This window comes from Schistocerca nitens, chromosome 1 (assembly GCF_023898315.1).
Source record: "Schistocerca nitens isolate TAMUIC-IGC-003100 chromosome 1, iqSchNite1.1, whole genome shotgun sequence".
Classification (NCBI taxonomy): Eukaryota; Metazoa; Arthropoda; class Insecta; order Orthoptera; family Acrididae; genus Schistocerca; species Schistocerca nitens.
In genome coordinates, this window is record NC_064614.1 from 928,775,513 (window position 1) to 928,795,192 (window position 19,680).

At 39.9% G+C, this 19,680-nt stretch overlaps 2 protein-coding genes across 2 annotated transcripts in view; one reads left to right on the forward strand and one right to left on the reverse strand.

Annotated features, from left to right (window-relative positions):
- The window catches only part of LOC126193193 (bifunctional glutamate/proline--tRNA ligase), a 248,437-nt gene extending 236,698 nt beyond the window's left edge, over positions 1-11,739 (reverse strand). Inside the window, exon 1 of the mRNA XM_049932666.1 lies at positions 11,604-11,739. Coding sequence (XP_049788623.1) covers positions 11,604-11,649 — 46 coding nt within the window. The 5' untranslated portion in view covers positions 11,650-11,739. The remainder of the gene's footprint in view (positions 1-11,603) is intronic.
- A 399-nt stretch (positions 11,740-12,138) lies between these two features.
- The window catches only part of LOC126193209 (inner centromere protein-like), a 126,382-nt gene continuing 118,840 nt past the window's right edge, over positions 12,139-19,680 (forward strand). The window contains exon 1 of the mRNA XM_049932668.1: positions 12,139-12,302. The gene's annotated coding sequence lies outside the window, so the exon portion shown is untranslated. The remainder of the gene's footprint in view (positions 12,303-19,680) is intronic.

The following is a 19,680-nucleotide window of genomic DNA, read 5'->3' on the forward strand; positions in this document are numbered from 1 at the left end:
GTACTACACCAATGATAAGTCTAACATATGGTGAGAAAATAATTATTTACTCGTTCGGCATATACATAGGTAATCATTCTTACATTAATTACAATACAATTATACAACTATGGTAACAATATTCTTTACCGGTGCTCTTATAATACTATACAAATACTCTCGAGTCACTTTAAGGTTGAGTTACTGAGTCTATGTATGTCTTTCAAACCACCATCGTATCCGTACACTTCACACATGAGTAAATGATCCTTTGTTTGGATTTCACCACACTCACATTCAGAGCTGCCTGACAGGCCCCATTACTTCATTAGTTGCTTGCCTATTCTGACACCTGTTCTTTGGGGGTTCAAAATTGTCCGCAGTTTCCTTGGGAGGTTGAGTGCTTCAATCTTCTTGTTGGGGTCGTCCACCAAGCTGCAGTTCTTATGTGCACTTGCAGCCCATCGTTCCTTCCAGGTTGTTTTTGACTTGAAGCCTTGAAGCTCTTCACCGATTTTCCAGAAAAGCTGTCCTGGATTTAAGCTTGTTTGTAGCTGTTACATCTTCGTGGATAGGGAGTTCCGCATTGTCTAAGATTTTTTGGTATGTTCGATGTCCTCAAAGTGCTCGCCCCACATCCTCATGTCGTTCCAGCCAGTTTCGAAAGGATAGTGTTGCGGGATTTTAGTTTCTGTTTTGTGTCTTCTAGGTGTGCACTGTATGGTAGAGAGAGATCTAGTTTCATACCCAGGTATTTAGGGTTATTCTTGTGTCTGATCTGCTGTCCATTCATAGAAAGCCGTAATTTTCTACATGCTTCTCTGTTGTTAAGATGCATTATTGTGCTGGTTGTTTTGTTGGGATTTGGGTGTAGGAGCTACTTGGAGTAATATGCATTCAGTTCTTCCAGGTCTGCATTCATTGTTTCATCAAGATCATTAAAATTTTTACTTTGTTACGTGATGGCTAGGTCAGCAGCATATGCAAATTTACGCATTCGGTTTCTGGCATGTCAGCTATATACAGGTTGAAGAGAACAGGTGCTAGTGCTGAGCCCTGTGGCAGACCATTATTCAGAATCACACTCTTGCTGTTTGTGCCCTGAAGCGAGACTGATTTTCCTACCTGTAACATGTTCTTGAGTACTGTGTAGGTCTGCTTGCATTTTATGATTCTAGTTACCTTGAACAACAGCTCTTCAATCCACAGTATCATAAACTGATGTAAGATCTATGAGAAGCCTTTCCCTATGTAGTTTGTAAGGAACAGTGCTTGATCGCAACAATTTCTGCTTGCTTGAAAACTGGCTCGGTATGTGGCACAACTTGACTAAAAGAAGGGATCGGTTGGTAGGACATGTTCTGAGGCATCAAGGGATCACCAATTTAGTATTGGAGGGCAGCGTGGAGGGTAAAAATTGTAGGGGGAGACCAAGAGATGCATACACTAAGCAGATTCAGAAGGATGTAGGTTGCAGTAGGTACTGGGAGATGAAGAAGCTTGCACAGGATAGAGTAGCATGGAAAGCTGCAGCAAACCAGTCTCAGGACTGAAGACCACAACAACAACATGTTGGAAGCTTGGCGTGAATGTACGGAGCTAATCTAATCAGTAATACTCTCTCATATAATTTATAGGAGGTACATAGCAGGGATATTAGTCTGTAGTTCTTTGGGTTATCTCCAGTCTTTCCGGGTTTCAGCACAGTGGAGACTTGCTTCTTTCCAGATCTTGGGGAGAGCACCCGTACTGATACATTCTGTGCAGAGTTTGGCGAGCCACCTTCTACCTCGAGTTCGCAGTTCCTTCAAGAATTCTGGTAGGATCTTGCCAGGTCCGGCTGCTTTTCCTTTCTTCATTAGCTTCAGAGCCTGGAAAATCTCTTCTGTCTCCACTTTTTGCACAACATCCACGTTGGTTTAATTATTGACTAATAAAACTGTTCAGGTTTCTGGAAACCTCTTTCTTTTCACATGCCTTTAGTTGGATTTTGGAGGTGTGTTTCAGGACAGCTGAAATCTCAGAAGCACTTGTGCCAAGAGCCAACCTCTGAGATACTGTAGCCCTGCCTAATTTCCTCAACAGACCCCATATCTTTTTGCTAGAATGGGTGAAATCTAACATTTCCATTGCCTCTTTCCATCTGCTCCTTCGTTCCTCATTCATAGTGTTTATCAGTTGGTCCACAGTCTCGGTGTTCCCACCCTTCTCAAATTCCTCCATTAGTGTTTCAGACTCTTTTGTCCAACAGGGGGTGTATTTCTTCCTTGGAATTGCATTTAAGGCTGCTTTGTGTACTGGGTTTGTGAATTTTTTGTAGTTCTCAGGTTTCGGAGGTATCCGATTTATCGTCTTCTCAACATAGTATTTATTCCAGTAAGCTTTCCTGAGGTTCCAGCAGGGTATTGGAGGGCTTATTATGTACGACTAGGATTGACAGTCCGATCTCTACTATTACTGGGTTGTGCTAGCTCTGTGGAAAGGCCTCAAGGACCCTCCTCGTTGCTTGCATGGGTATGCCTGTTGCTATACGTGTGACAAAGGTCAGGTCGGGAGTGGATGTTGTGCCCCAAGCTTTAGATTTGAAGGTCGCTTTGTCCTTAGGGTCAAACAGGAGGTATAGATCTTGGTTGTCTGCCCATTCATTTAGTCCAATACCTTCATGTGTGGATCTCGGGTAGCCCCATCTGGTTTGTTGGGAGTTTAAATCACCAGCATAAGCGACATTTTGGAAACATGTCTAATGTGCAGCAACATGTACACTGCATATTTTCGTATTACGAAATTATAAATTCAAATTCCACCAAACACCGCATGTTACTTTCTGAAGGATTGAAATCGAGATTGCGATGCCCTTTTGTAAGCCAGTTGTAGCTCATGTCACGTGATCTCGTCAGCGGATATTCAGAGCATAGGACACGTGATGTAGACAGCCAATAGCAACATCACAGTTAAGTAGCGCGAACACACAAATAAGAAAAGGTAATGGTTTAAATTAATATACATAGTGTCACTATAAGAAAAGCTTTCATGTATAATATTGGTCTCCAAGATTAATAAGCTGCAAGAGAAGCTAAGCTTTCACACATAATGTTGATCTTCTTTGGGCTGGTTACACTTTAAGATACATCACAAAAATGTGCCAGTAAAATTTTTAACGACATAAATGTCTGATCGTCTGGGCTCGAAAATATTCTAAATGGGCGTTCTCAAAGAATTGATTTTTGTGAGAGAGTCAAACGCTCTGTGATTTAAGGAACTCATCGGACATTCGTGCACAGAGTTCATCTTGCCTAAAAGGAAATTTACTTTGTTAGTAACGCTTTTCAAACAACCATTCGGAATACTTTCCCGTGACCTGTTAGAAATCGATTCGCTTCAGCAGTTGCCAGAGAGCGCCAGACAACAGGCGAAGCCCGTATGATTGTACATATAAAACAGTAAAAGGCCTTACATTATGTCATAAAAGAAACAAGACATTAGGGGATACTCCAAGAACATGGAAATTTTGTGAACCACACTAAAATGCATAATTCGGCTTAAAGTGCACATTCGTATGTCCAGATTCAGATGTAAATTTTCTTGGAATACCAGTGCTGCATTATCTCACGTTTGGTTCTTTATTATGGCATAATGCCATATGTGCTAGAAGATGAAAATGTGAACATGAAATGCAGGGAACAGTGGAAACTAGTCAATAGTGAGGAATTGAACACTTCGTTTCAAATAAATTGACTGCCTCAGCAGAAAAGATTAATAAAGGTCAAATTTCTTTAACAAACCAACAAAAATAACTTTACTGTTCTGCAAGGTCATTAACGCTTGACTGTCAGAAAAGTGGAAACAAAATAAAATTTGAAACTAACAACATTTTTAGCCTTCTGTAATTATGTGAATATATTTCAATTAACTTGACAGCTCCCAGCCACAGAAATCCGTTTTGTTTTCATTTGATGTGAGAACAATAAACGAAAAGGAATCTGCAAAATCACTTAACGTAAACACGGGTCACGTGGAGACTACCACGTACCCACTACAACTCTGACTGCTCTGTGCATCAGGTCAGAATCTATGATATTTCCGAACCGGGGCAATATTAGATAGTGACGCTCTCCCTACCTCCAGTGTTTGAGGTTGTTGTTGTTGAGGTCTTCAGTCCAAAGACTGGTTTGATGCAGCCCTCCATGCTACTTTATCCCGTGCAAGCTTCTTCATCTACCAGTACCTACTGCAACCTACATCCTTCTGAATCGGTTTAGTGTATTCATCTCTTAGTCTCCCTCTATGGTTTGTACCCTCCAATACTAAATTGGTGATCCCTTGATGCCTCAGAATATGCCCTACCAACCGATCCCTTCTTCTAGTCAAGTTGTGCAACAAATTTCTCATCTCTCCAATTCTATTCAATACCTCCTCATTAGTTATGCGATCTACCCATCTAATCTTCAGTATTCTTCTGTAGCACCAAATTTTGGAAGCTTCTATTCTCTTCTTGTCCAAACTATTTATTATCCATGTTTTTAATTCCTACTCCGAATTTTTCTTTTGTTTCCTTTACTGCTTGCTCAATATACAGATTGAATAACATTGGGGATAGGTTACAACCCTGCCTCACTCCCTTCCTGCCCCTCGAATCTTACAACTGCCATCTGGTTTCTGTACAAATTGTAAATAGCCTTTCACTCCCTGTATTTTACCCCTGCCACCTTCAGAATTTGAAAAAGAGTATACCAGTCAACATTGTCAAAAGCTATCTCTAATTCTACAAATTCTAGAAACGTAGGTTTGCCTTTCCTTAATCTATTTTCTAAGATAAGTCGTAGGGTCAGTATTGCCTCACATGTTCCAACATTTCTATGGAGTCCAAACTGATCTTCCGCGAGGTCGGCTTCTACCAGTTTTTCCATTCGTCTGTAAAGAATTCGTGTTAGTATTTTGCAGCTGTGGCATATTAAACTGATAGTTTGGTAATTTTCACATTTGTCAACACCTGTTTTCTTTGGGATTGGAATTATTATATTCTTCTTGAAGTCTGAGGGTATTTCGCCTGTCTCATACACCTTGCTCACTAGATGATAAGAGTTTTTTTAGGCCTGGTTCTGCCAAGGCTGTCAGTAGTTCTAATGAAATGTTTTCTACTCCCAGGGCCTTGTTTCGACTTGGGTCTTTCAGTGCTCTGTCAAACTCTTCATGCCGTATCATATCTCCTATTTCATCTTCATTTACTTTCTCTTCCATTCCTATAATATTGTTAGTCAAGAACATCGCCCTTGTATAGACCCTCTATAGACTCCTTCCATCTTTCAGCTTTCTCTTCTTTGCTTAGAACTGGGTTTCCATCTGAGCTCTTGATATTCATGCAAATGGTTCTCTTTTCTCCAAAGGTCTCTTTAATTTTCCTGTAGGCAGTATCTATCCAACCCCTAGTGATATGCGCCTCTACGTCCTTACATCTGTCCTCTAGCCATCCCTGCTATGTCATTTTGCTATTCCTGTCGATCTCATTTTTGAGACGTTTGTATTCCTCTCTTGATGTGAGAACAATAAACACATTCCTCTTTGCCTGCTTCATTCACTGCATTTTTGTATTTTCTCCTTTCATCAATGAAATTCAATATCTCTTCTGTTACCCAAGGATTTCTATTAGCCCTCGTCTTTTTACCTACGCGATCCTCTGCTGCCTTCACTATTTCATCTCTCAAAGCTACCCATTCTTCTTCTACTGTATTTCTTTCCCCCCTTCTTGTCAGTCGTTCCCTAATGCTCTCCCTGAAACTCTCTACAACCTATAGTTTAGTCAGTTTATCCAGGTCCCATCTCCTCAAATTCCCACCTTTTTGCGGTTTCTTCCATTTTAATCTACAGTTCATAACCAACAAATTGTGGTCAGAGTCTACATCTGCCCCTAGAAATATCTTACTATTTAAAACCTGGTTCCTGAATCTCTGTTTTACCATTATATAATCTATCTGAAACCTGTCAGTATCTCCAGGCTTCTTCCATGTATATAGCCTTCTATTATGATTCTTGAACCAAGTGTTAGCTATGATGAAGTTATGCTCTGTGCAAAATTCTACCAGGCGGCTTCCTCTTTCATTCCTTAGTCCCATTCCATATTCACCTGCTACGTTTCCTTCTCTTCCTTTTCCTACTACCGAGTTCCAGTCACCCATGACTATTAAATTTTCGTCTCTCTTCACTATCTGAATAATTTCTTTTATCTCGTCATACATTTTGTCGATCTCTTCATCATCTGCGGAGCTAGTTGGCATATAAGCTTGTACTACTGTGGTAGGCGTGAGCTTCGTATCTATCTTGGCCATAATAATGTGTTCACTATGCTGTTTGTAGTAGCTTACTCACATTCCTATTTTCCTATTCATTATTAAACCTACCCCTGCATCACCCGTATTTGATTTTGTATTTATAACCCTGTATTCACCTGACCAGAAGTCTTGTTCCTCCTGCCACCGAACTTCACTAACTCCCACTATACCTAACTTTAACAAAAATGGCTCTGAGCACTATGGGACTCAACTGCTGAGGTCATTAGTCCCCTAGAACTTAGAACTAGTTAAACCTAACTAACCCAAGGACATCACAAACATCCATGCCCGAGGCAGGATTCGAACCTGCGACCGTAGCGGTCTTGCGGTTCCAGACTGCAGCGCCTTTAACCGCACGGCCACTTCGGCCGGCTATCTTTAACATATCCATTGCTATTTTTAAATCTTCTAACCCACCTGCCCGATTAAGGGATCTGACATTCCTTGCTCCAATCTGTAGAACGCCAGTTTTCTTTCTCCTGATAACAACGTCCTCCTGAGTAGTCCCCTCCCATACATGCGAAAGGGGGGACTATTTTACCTCCGGAATATTTTACCTAAGAAGACACTATCATCATTTAACCATACAGTAAAGCATGCCCTCGGGAAAAATTATGGCTGTAGTTTCCACTCGCTTTCAGCCGTTCGAAGTACCAGCACAGCAAGGCCGTTTTGGTTAGTGTTACAAGGCCAGGTCAGCCAATCATCCAGACTGTTGCCCCTGCGACTACTGAAAAGGCTGCTGTCCCTCTTCAGGAACCACACATTTGTCTGGGCTCTCAACAGATACCCCTCCATTGTGGTTGCACCTATGGTACGGCTATCTGTATCGCTGAGGCACGCAAGCCTCGCCACCAGCAGCAAGGTCCATGGTTCATGGTGGTGATGATTTACAAAAGAAAATACTGGTTTATAGATTGATAACAAGTCAACATAATAAAACACTGATTTCAAAATGTATCGTGAGTCACCGTGAAATCTCCTGGTACCTTCACACTCTGTTTGCATGTTTTTTCCATGACCACTTGTGTATTATTTATTACATGTAGATTGTCACTGTAGGTGCCAAAAAAGAATTGCTGATTGAACTAAATATCGACATATTTTTTAATAGTTTAGTAAAAATGTTCACATTACAGATTAAATAAAACAGAAACCCACTGATAATGGCACAGAGGTGCCGAAACATGTTTGGGAACTTGGAAAAATGGTGTTTTGCGTAACTGGCAGATCTTACATCGAACAATTTTAACTACAAACACAGTAAACACAAGCAGCTGCAAATCCAGATGATAAATAACTACATGAGCAATGAAGACTTTCTTTCTTAAAGATCAGTTACCATAGAACTGGGTAATACTGATAGAACCACTTTCGATACGACCAGTATCACATAAAATGCATGTTAGACTGGCATTCAAATAATAGAATTACATATTACTAAAAAATATTTATGCCATTTGAAATACTGTAATACATTGAAAAAGGCGTGTGACACAATGTTACGTGACTCATGTTACTTGCTACTTCTTGTTGGAAAAACTTTTTTCCAGCAAGCAGGGAAATGGAAATATGACGCTATGTGCCAAATAAGATAAATGTAACATTAACATTTCACTTTTGAAACACTATAAAAAATAATAAGAGCACGACATCTCGGAAAATGAACAGTAAATTAAATTAAAAGTCAGAGAACCGAAAATATCCTCTTGCACTGACATCAAGTGGATTAATTTTCTTTATAATTTCACCATATTTTACAGGTCATTTCCAGCGCACTCCATTGCACTGATTAATTAAGAATTTCCAAAAACTGGATGTACTTCTCCAGCATTGAATTTACTGTGATATTCTACTTTCTATAATTTCTTCAGTATGATGATCTGCAGCAGCAAAATTCTTTGGAGACATCGGATATGTCTGTAGTACTCATTTCTTGTAGTGAAAGCAACGAATGATTTTTATGTTTGGTACTGACAGTGCTAAAGAAAATATTTGAGCAAGATTAAGTTTCGCATTGATTCCTTGAATTTCATCAATAGACACATTAAAAACCTGCATAGTCACGGTACTTGCAGCTACCTGAGCAAAAGTTGACGCATCACCTACTATAAATTTTCGCTTCTCGACTCATTCCCCACTAGCTGTTCTGCAACTGCACCAATTGAATCTACGTCTCCTTTACCATAGGATGTAGCAAATAAGTTCCAGTATATTTCCACATTATGAAATGATTGAAACTGAGATACAGCAGTAGTAATACATTTGTTTTTGAATTGTGAGGCAGGTCCTCTGACCAGATTGAAACTTCCTTCACATTTTCAGGTATAGTTGATAGTACATTGCTAATGTAAGCAATTGCAGCACTCAAGCCATGGCTTTATCCAGAGCACTATGTGACTTATACAGTAACAAACTTGCTTTACTAGGTTGCTTGTCTTGCATCCTATGTTGCCTATGTTTTTTAACTCTCTCCCTGTTTTTAGCTCTTCTTTCTTGTAATAACAGTCCTTGCTTATGTTGGCTCAATGGTAGAAACTTTTGTTTCTGCTTCTGCTGACTTTTTCAAGCCGCTTCTTAAATTCTACATATTTTCCTTCAGTCTTTAACTTTTCCCTCCTTCTAGTCTGTCTGCTGCTGCTGAGGGCATTCTCTTCTTCTAATCTTAAAATAATACAACTGTGAGTCAGATTACGTCTCACGTTACACATTTAATTTTCTGTTTTTACAATATTGATTGAAATTGGGAGATTTTTAGTAGTGATATTAGTTAAGACATTCACACTAAGAAGCAAATTACTGAACATGATAAAGTTATATCTAATATTTCTCTTGGTATAAAAACTCAATTACATGAAAGGGACTCATGTTACATGAAAGTACATGCTGTTGTATTATTTACCCCAACCTGTAATTTACCTAATTCTGTTTAATACTCTTTATGGAATACATTACGGTATGTAACAGTAATATAAATAATGGTATGCTAGTTCTTAACTGCCAATTAGTTGAAATGAAGGTCAAAAATCTACAATAAGTCATGCTCTCATCACATGAAAAACATATGGAGTTATAAAAATCGCTACAAATTATGGATGGAAAGCAATGATGGGCCACAAACCATTGTTGCCTTAGAGTAAAATAAAAAGTCCAACCTTTTCAAAAAATACAAAAAAGTACAAAATTTTAAACTTTTGAATATTGTAAGTGTGCCCTACTTTACATGGAATATCCCTACCAACAAAAAGAAACGAATTATTGTTTGAACTAAATATCCACATAATTTTGTAATCATTTAGCAAAAATGTTCACATTACAGGTTAAATAAAAACCCACTGATGATGGCACAGAGGTGCTGAAACATGCTTGGGAACTTGGAAAAATTGAGTTTTGCATAACTGGCGGACCTTACATCCAACTAATATGTAGTGTTCACCCATGACTATCTTGCAGACATCTGTTTAAGTAGTTGGACATTCTGATTACTGCTTCACAGTATATTTATTCCCTGATGTTTTTTGTAAATAATCCACTGCAGTTTAAAAAGAACAATGATGCACATAATTACAATACCAGAAGGAAAAATTATATTCATTATTCCACATTAAGGTTGTCTTTACCATAAAAATGGGTGCACAATGTTGCAACTAAAATTTTTTATCACTGGGTACATCACATAAAATGTCTGACAGACAGCACAGTAAAGATTAAAAACAAACTGAAAAAGTTTCTCCCTGACAACACCTCCCCTTCTGCAGAAGAATTTTTATTATTGTAATGTGTAAAAGGTGGTGAGTTGGAATTATTAAAGCACATCTGCATATTTAACAAGAAACTTATAAATGTTCTGCATTTAGCCATATTTACAAATTAACTTCTGAAGCAAATTTAAGATGACTTGTCCACATCATTATTATTTATCATGCAATGAATTCATGGATCGACTAACCAACTACTACACAATTAATGATCAGCTGAAGGACTCAAGAAGAGTGAGTAATAATGAAAGAAGTACAATACAACAATGTGCCACATTTCAATACACAATCATGGTTTATTGCTTTTACAATAAAATCATGTCAAGATCTAAAGCACATGGCAGTAATGCCTTGTCTTTTTCTCGAGTTCAAGTTTTTATTCATCATGGAGGGGCTGATGCTAACTCAGTTTTAAAGGTGAACAGAGGAAGAACAGGAATATAAACATGGAGCATAGTTGAATTTCGGTGACCAAGGAGTAATTTGTCCGAACAGACAGGAGTTAGTGCAGGGGCACAGCAGCATCTTTGTGGCCTAGAGAAACCATTTGGTGTCCTTAATGTGAGGTGAAGAAGAGATAACCTATGTTTTATAAAATAGCAGAAGAAAACTGTACATAAATCAAGCAACGTCGTACAGCAAGAGCCGACAATGTTGAGGAGCAGCTGTGAAGACACTGACCTCATATTGAGGAGGATGGGGCCCACTTTTTCCAGTCATTCTGATGCTAAATGCAAGGATAGTTCCTTCATCAAGACCATCACTGACCACCCTTCCCTGTCATTAACGAGGATACTTACATATTTTGTGTATGTATTTTGGGCTATTTGTTTTTGTTGTATTAACATGACCATTCCAATATCACTGAGAGATGAACCTTGAATGAATAAAAACAAATACATAATAATATACTGTACATAAATTACGAAACGTGGAAAGGGCATCCCTCTGTAACTTCTACGAAATTCTTTATCCAATAAACAAATTCGGTCTGTAATAGCATGTATGGCATCTTAACGCCAATTAGCATTAGCTTGCTTTTCAATGATCTTGCGAAGGGGGTGCAGTGGCAAGGCACGGTAGGTCTTGTTAATCATACCGTTCGATATCTTCCCAACAATATTTGTATTCTGTACGCCAAACAAGGGTGTGTGACTGGCCACGTCGTGTAGTACTATTATGTTCTATATCCCTGTTACTTTTAGGTCTAGTGCGCGATACTAATAACGCGTGTCAGTACTCCACTTACATACTTCCCTACGTTAAGTCCAAATTGCACTATTTTCCCTTCATGATCACTGTCGAATATGTCCAACGGAAGTACTCTGCATAGTTCAGAATTATGCGAGAAAGCTAACTGGAGATCACATTTTTGTTGCGAGTTTCTGTGGCAAAAAGAATTCCCTTTCTGCTGTTGCATTAATGACATCTACTGCTTACGACAGACAAAACAGTGTACCGTGTATTCCTCGTACAGTAAAACCAAAAATACAAGAGTCAACATTGCCAGTAAAAATAAACATAAATAAAGCTTTCTTACATATCGGAGGTTTGTCTGCACTTGCGATGAAAACCTTCACAGTCATTTCCACAACAAACAATTCCTTACTTCACACCAAGCCAAGCACACGTGCACAATGCACACCCACAGAATTACGACGACCAACAATCCAACGATAACACCGTTGCGACTATAGCCGAGCAAGGACTTTAGAATAAAAACCTAATAATCGAGGCAAGCTCTTTCTACTAAAGAAACGTTGAAATATAAAACTTTAAGGTACGTCGCATGATATATTACTAACAAGAGTTAACATCTACACCTATACTCTGCAAATTACTGTGAAGTGCATAGCAAAGGCAAGCGTGTCCCTTTTGAGTATATACAATCGTATATATTTAATATTTATTTTCTGCAAAATTCACATGAAAGTGTTACAAAATTGGTCAAAACATAATGCTTTTTTTTAAATTCGGAACATGCCGTTGAAAGTGAAACATAGAGCTTCTCTTTAAGCGTAAATAGTGGGTCTTATATCTTTCACTCATGAATACTTTGCCTAAGTCGTCTCCGATTGGTTAGCTGAAGTTGTGTGGCGGTTATGAGATTTTAAGTTTTTAGTATATATGTATATGTGAGCGTTACGAAGTTGATGAGTTTTGTACGCAGTCTATTTTGTTTATCAAACCCTAAAGAAGCTTGTATACGAAACCAGCGGAAGTCTCGGAGCTAACACTAGTAAGCATAGTTCAAAATATTGTCGTAGTGTTGTAATTACTAGGGATGAAATGTGAAAGCTCGAAACTTAAGCGTTATGTTTACTTGAGTGTCAACAGTTTCTTTGTTGGGGATGCTATTAATATAGCGTTAAGTCCTAAAACAGCTACTTTAAAGTTGCAGAAATTCCTGTAACTCAGTTCGTTGTATTTTCCGTTATACTAAGGTTCAATAGGAAAGCTGAAAATGTTTCATGACCGAACTGACTGATGACTTTTTTTTTATTGTATTTGTTTTGTCTTGCAAAAGCAGAATTCATTGGATGTTTTTCTGTAGTGCTTGTGTCATATGGAATGTTTCGTAATATGTAGGTAAGTAAAAAGAAAAAGTTTCAGCTTGCATGTTGGTGACTATTAATAAAGATTTAGTAGAGAGTGAAAATGACATACGCTAGTGATTCAAAAATAAAATAATGGTTTATAACGTATTTTATTCTGTTAACTACTCAAATATATGGGTTGAGTTCATGTACTACCATGTAGGCCCAAATGGAATGATATATTTAGCAAAAGAGGTACTTATCAGTAGGTAGTTATACTGGCGTCAATGACTTCTTTGTCGAAGAGAAGGTTATTTCAGATTTTCAGGCTCCCTTTTCCTATTTACCACTTACGACGAATCGGAAGTTATTTTTTGTTGATTGAAATTTGAGTTAGTAGTAGTCAGCTTTGAGTAGGCTAGTGATATGCGCTACAGGAATGGAAAAATATTAGTTACCAGTAAACTGGTATTTTTTGTATGATTTTCCTGTGTGAATGATTTCTTGAATGTGAAATTTAAAACTTCAGCTTTTGTTTTGCTATCTTTGAATGCCACACCGAACTGGCCAAGTGGCTGAATAGAAGCCTTAGACCCCATAGTGATTTTACGCAAGAGTAAAATTTTCCCAAGTTCCCTGCCAGATCTTTTGCTAATGTGTGATGGTGGTAGTTGTCATGTGCTTCGTCCATAAATCTTTTCAGAGAGGCAGAAATCTTACTAATCTTCGCTTGTCACTTGTGCATTCCCTTTTGAACTGAGAGTGCATCAGCCTCTACTTCTTCAGCATCTGTTGGATTTTGTTATTAAATCATCTATTCTTTATCTACTTGCTAGGCATGTAACTCTGCTTACCGTGATTACCAGTCTGCCTAAACTTTGCCCACAATTCCTCTACATCCATCTTACTGGAACTAAGTGATGCCAATTCACTGTCTAAGTGAGATGCTAATAACTACTTACCTTCTCTATCTAGTGAAATACACTCCTAGCCTTCTTGACTGATTTGTTAACTTTCGTAATTAAAGTTGCTATAATGGCATCAAGATTGCTAATCCCTGTTTCTATACTGACATTGTCAGTGAGGTCTAGCCTGTTTGTAGCTACAAGATGTATGATATTTCCACTGCATGTGGGCTGCCGAGCTAGCTGCTCAATACAATTTTCAGAAAACATGTTTAAAAGTATTTTGCATGAATATGTGTCTTTATCCCCCTGCAATGAATCCATTGACATCCCAGTTATACTTACATCTACATACATACTCCGCAATCCACCATACGGTGCGTGGCGGAGGGTACCTCGTACCACAACTAGCATCTTCTCTCCCTGTTCCACTCCCAAACAGAACAAGGGGAAAAATGACTGCCTATATGCCTCTGTACGAGCCCTAATCTCTCTTATCTTATCTTTGTGATCTTTCCGCGAAATGTAAGTTGGCGGCAGTAAAATTGCACCGCGGTTAGCCTCAAATGCTGATTCTCTAAATTTCCTCAGCAGCGATTCACGAAAAGAGCGCCTCCTTTCCTCTAGAGACTCCCACCCGAGTTTCTGAAGCATTTCCGTAACACTCGCGTGATGATCGAACCTACCAGTAACAAATCTAGCAGCCTGCCTCTGAATTGCTTCTATGTCCTCTCTCAATCCGACCTGATAGGAATCCCAAATGCTCGAGCAGTACTGAAGAATAGGTCGTATTATTGTTTTATAAGCGGTCTCCTTTACAGATGAACCGCATCTTCCCAAAATTCTACCTATGAACTGAAGACGACTATACGCCTTCCCCACAACTGGCATTAAATGCTTGTCCCACTTCATATCGCTCTGCAATGTTATGTCCAAATATTTAATCGATGTGACTGTGTCAAGCGCTACACTACTAATGGAGTATTCAAACATTACAGGATTCTTTTTCCTATTCATCTGCATTAATTTACATTTATCTATATTTAGAGTTAGCTGCCATTCTTTACACCAATCACAAATCCTGTCCAAGTCATCTCGTATCCTCCTACAGTTACTCGATGAAGACACCTTCCCGTGCACCACAGCATCATCAGCAAACACCCGCACATTGCTATCCACCCTATCCGTAAGATCATTTATGTAGATAGAAAACAGCAGACCTACCACACTTCCCTGGGGCACTCCAGATGATACCCTCACCTCCGATGAACACTCACCATCGAGGACAACATACTGGGTTCTATTACTTAAGAAGTCTTCGAGCCACTCACATATTTGGGAACCGATCCCATATGCTCTAGAATCCTGCAACAAACCGATGTTAAGGATATTGGTCTGTAATTTTGAGGATCCGTCCATCTACCCTTCTTATATACAGGTGTCACCTGCCCTTTTTTCCAGTCTCTCGGGACTTTATGATGGGCAAGAGATTCGCGATAAATGCAAGCTAAGCAAGGAGCCAATGCAGTAGAGTATTCTCTGTAAAACCGAATTGGAAACCGACCAGGACCTGGCGATTATTTATTTTCAACCCATTCAGCTGCTTCACAACCCCAGGGATGTCTATCACTATGTCCTCCATACGGGAATCTGTACGAGACTCAAACGGCGGTTTGTTTATATGATCCTCCCGTGTGAAAGATTTCTCAAATGCTAAATTTAAAATTTCAGCTTTCGTTTTGCTGTCTTCCGTTGCCACGCCAGACTGATCAGCGAGTGACTGGATGGAAGCCCTCGACCCGCTTACCGATTTTACGTAAGACCAGAATTTCCTTGGGTTTTCAGCAAGATCTTTTGCTAAGGTATGATGGTGCTAGTGGTTGAATTCTTCGCCTATCGCTCTTTTTACAGCAGCACGAATGTCTACTAACTTTTGCCTGTCCTCATTCTCCCGATCTTTGTTGTATCGCGAGTGCAACTGCCTTTGCTTCCTGAGCATTCTCTGAATTGTGCTGTTAAACCACGGTGGGTCTTTTCTGTTCGTAACCCCCTTTTTCGGCACATACTTCTCCAATGCGTGGTTTACAATGTGTTTAAAATTTGTCCGTAATTCTTCCACTCCCATCGTACCGGAAGTAAATGAAGTCGATTCATTTACTAAGTGGGATGCTAATAACTGCTTATCTGCTCTTTCTAGTAAGAATACTCTCCCAGCCTTCTTGACCAACTTTTTAACTTTCGCAATCATAGTCGTAATGACAACATCATGATCACTAATCCCTGTCTCAACACTGATACCGTCAATGAGGTCTGGTCTGTTTGTGGCTACCATATCTAAAATATTTCCATTATGCGTTGGCTGTCGATTTAGCTGCTCAAGACAGTTTTCAGATAATGTGTTCAAAATTAATTCACACGACAGCTTGTCTGTACCACCTGTAATGAATCCATAGACATCTCAGTCTATACTAGGTAGGTTGAAGTCGCCTCCAACTAATATAGCATGAATCCGGTACTTCTGCGATACAGAATGTAGACTTCCTTTGAATGATTCTAGAACTGTCACGGTGGAAACTGGTGGCTGGTAATAACACCCCACAATTAACTTTATTTCCCTTAGCCCTGTTAAACGTGTCCAGATAACTTCACAATCACACTCTACTTCGACCTCAGTAGACAAAATTTTTGTCAACTGCAATGAAGACACCACCTCCTACGGTGTCTAATCTGTCTTTCCGATACACGTTCCAACCCTTACTAAATATTTCAGAACTTCCTGTCTCAGGGTTCAGCCAGGTCTCAGTCCTGAGAATAATAGGTCTCAGTCCCGAGAATAATTTGCACGCCACACGCTTCGTGGAGGGCAGTAAATTCAGGAACTTTATTCCGAACACTCTGAAAATTTACTGCTAATATCTTGATAGCTGAAGTGTCTTTACACTGAGCACGTCCTGATTTCCCTGCTTGCACGTCGACTGGTGAGTGTTCATCAGGACATCTCGCACTACTGCCTAGGCTAAAAAAAAACCCATGTGCACACCTCAAGTACTGTGCTACCTGAGTAGCCGCTTCCTTTATGTAGTGCACCCCTGACCTATCTAGGGGTGTCCTACAATTCCCAACCAATAGCGCAAGTCTAGAAATCTGCAGCCGAGACCGTCAAGAGTCGATGAAGCCTCTGGTTGAGACCCTCCACTCGGCTCCAAACCAAAGGACCCCGATCCACTCTGGGAATGATGCTGCAAATAGAGAGCTCTGCTTGCACCCTGCGTGCGAGGCCAGTGGTCTTCACCAAATCCGCCATCTGCCTGTACGAACTGAGGATCGCCTCAGAACCCAAGTGACAGGTATCATTGGTGCCGACATCATGCTTCCTCTTCTTTCCTGTGACGTAATGTCATGTTTCTTCTCTCCTCTTCATGACAACCCATATCATTTTATTATAGCATATAGTGTATTACGTCTGTACAGTACATAACACCTTCTTCCCAGCTGATGTTCTCATCACCACAGTTATTCCGTTAGCTCTGTTTGGTAAGGGGATTTTTTGGAAATGACCCAATCACAATCTCAGCCTACGTCTACTAAATGTAAACGTATTGAGGCTAAAGATTCAAAGACTCTCCCAGTTGCATCTCACTTCGTCGTGGTATCACATACTGAACAAGATCAGTCCTGTGCTACGGTTAATCCATTTATTATTCAGAAAGGTGTTGAAGCAATTGTAGACCCTGTGAAATCCTCCACTCGTCCATGTAATGGGGCTTTGCTTCTGGAGACCAATTGTGATTTTCAAGGCCTACAGCTGCTCACAGTTTTGCTCCTCCACGGCTATCCTGTTTATGTGGAAGCCCATTGAACGCTGTATTCTTCGTGTGGTGTTATTTACACTTGGTGCTTGACGATCTGACCAAGGCAGATATCCAAACTTACCTCTGATCAGGGTGTCACTACACTCCATCGGTTAATAAAATGGCTGATGCAACCTTAATGCCTACGCGCACTTTTTTCCTCACGTTTGATCGAGTAATGTTTCCATTGAAAATCAAAGTGGGCTATGAAGTTATCACAGTCCGACGTTACATTCCAACCTGATGCATTGCTACCATTGTCAACATTACAACCAAACTCGCATGTCCTGTAAAAACACGGCCAAATGTGTTACTTGTGGTAGGAAGCTCACGAGGGCAACTGCCGATCTTCCACTCCACAGTTGGTTGATGGTCACATTCAGATATTGCAGCACCTTTCTCTTATGTACAAGCACTTTCTCCTTCAAACGTACTATCATGTTTGGGAAGATGGCACATTTCCCAGATGCTGGAGTGAAGCCACTGTCGTAGTCATACCTAAGCCCTGTAAGGACAAATGTCTTCCTTTTTGCTACCTCCCATTTATGTCAGTAGCTGAGTTTGCAAGGTGATGTATGATTGATGCATGACTCGAGTCACACAATCCACTAACCACTGCACAGTGTGGATTTCGAATGTGCCATTCTGCAGTTGACCATCTTGTCAACCTATGTCATGAACTGTTTTTCATGGAAATACTAGACTGTGGCCATATTTATTGATTTGGAGAAAGGCTATGCCACCTGCTGGAGAACTGGTATCCTCCGTAATTCATGCTTTTTGGGCTTCTGTGTTTGCCTGCCGTGTTCCCTTCAGCAGTTCGTTGAAGATACTTCTGAGTTCGGCCTTGTCGAACACTTTTGACCAGGAGGACAGTTTGCCCCCAAGGCTCAATCCTGAGTGTTGTCCTCCTTGCTATAGCCATTAACCCTGTTGTGGTCTGTCTCCTGCCAGGCATATCCAGCTCTCTTTTCATCGACGACTTTACGATCAATTGCAGTTTGCCACAGACTTGTCTCTTTGAATGGCGTCTTCAATGATGTCTGAGCCGTCTTTATTCAGGGAGCATCGACAATGGCTTCTGCTTTTCCACTGACTAAACTGTTTGCATGTATTTCTGATGGTGTAATGGGTTTCTTCCACCATCTTTACACCTTGTTCGTGTTGCTCTTCAAGAGTCTGCCAATTCAGCTGTTTCAACATCTCAGTGACACCCTCCTGTTGGTCAAACCAGTGACCATTTGTGCTGCCCTTCTCTGTATATGTTCAATAACCCCTTACAGTCCTGTTTGGTACAGGTCACACAAACTGGAACAGTATTCTAGGATGGGTTGTACATATGATTTGTAAGCGATTTCCTTTGTAGACTGGTTGCATTTCCATAGTATTCTACGTATAAAACTGTCTGCCACCTGCTTTACCCATGACTTAACTTATGTGATCATTCTGTTTCATACTCCTGTGAAGTGTTACACCCAGATATTTTTATCAGGTGGCTGATTCCAGCAGTACCTTTTGGTATTGTAGTCATAGGATACTACTTCTTTTCATTTTGCAAAGTGCAAAATTTTAAATTTCTGAACATTTAAAGTAAGTTGCTAATATCTGTACCCGTTTGGAATCTTATCAAGATCTGACAATATTTATGCAGATTCCTTCAGATAGTAATTTATTATAGATAACTGCATTATCTGCAAAAAGCCTAATTTCACTGTTAATGGTGTCTGCAATGTCATTAATATGCAACATTAACCTCAAGGCTCCTAACACACTTCCCTCGGGACACTCGAAGTTACTTCTATGTCTGATGATGACCCTCCATCCAAGATAACATGCTGCGTCCTCCCTACCAAAATGCCCTCAATCCAGTCGGAAATTTCACTTGATACCTCACGTGATGTACTTCTGACATTTAAGCATAAGTGTGGTACTGAGTCTTATGCTTTTGGAAATCAAGAAATACTGCATCTACGTGATTGCTTTGACACAAAGCTTTCAGTGCATCATGTGAGAAAAGTGTGAGTTGGGTTTCACATGATTGATATTTTAGAAATCCATGCTGGTTATGATTGAGCAGGTCATTTTTTTTTCCAGGCACAACGTTATGTTTGAGCTCAGAATATGTTCTAAGATTGTACGACAAATTTATGTCAGTGATAGTGGACAGTAGTTTTGTGGAGCACTTCTACTACCCTTTTTCTAGATGGGTGTGACCTGTGCCTTTTATCAAGAACTGGGCAGGGTTTTTTGTTCAAGGGATCTACAATAAATTTTAGTCAGAAGAGGGGCTAACTCGGCCAAAAATTCAGTGTAGAATCTGACAG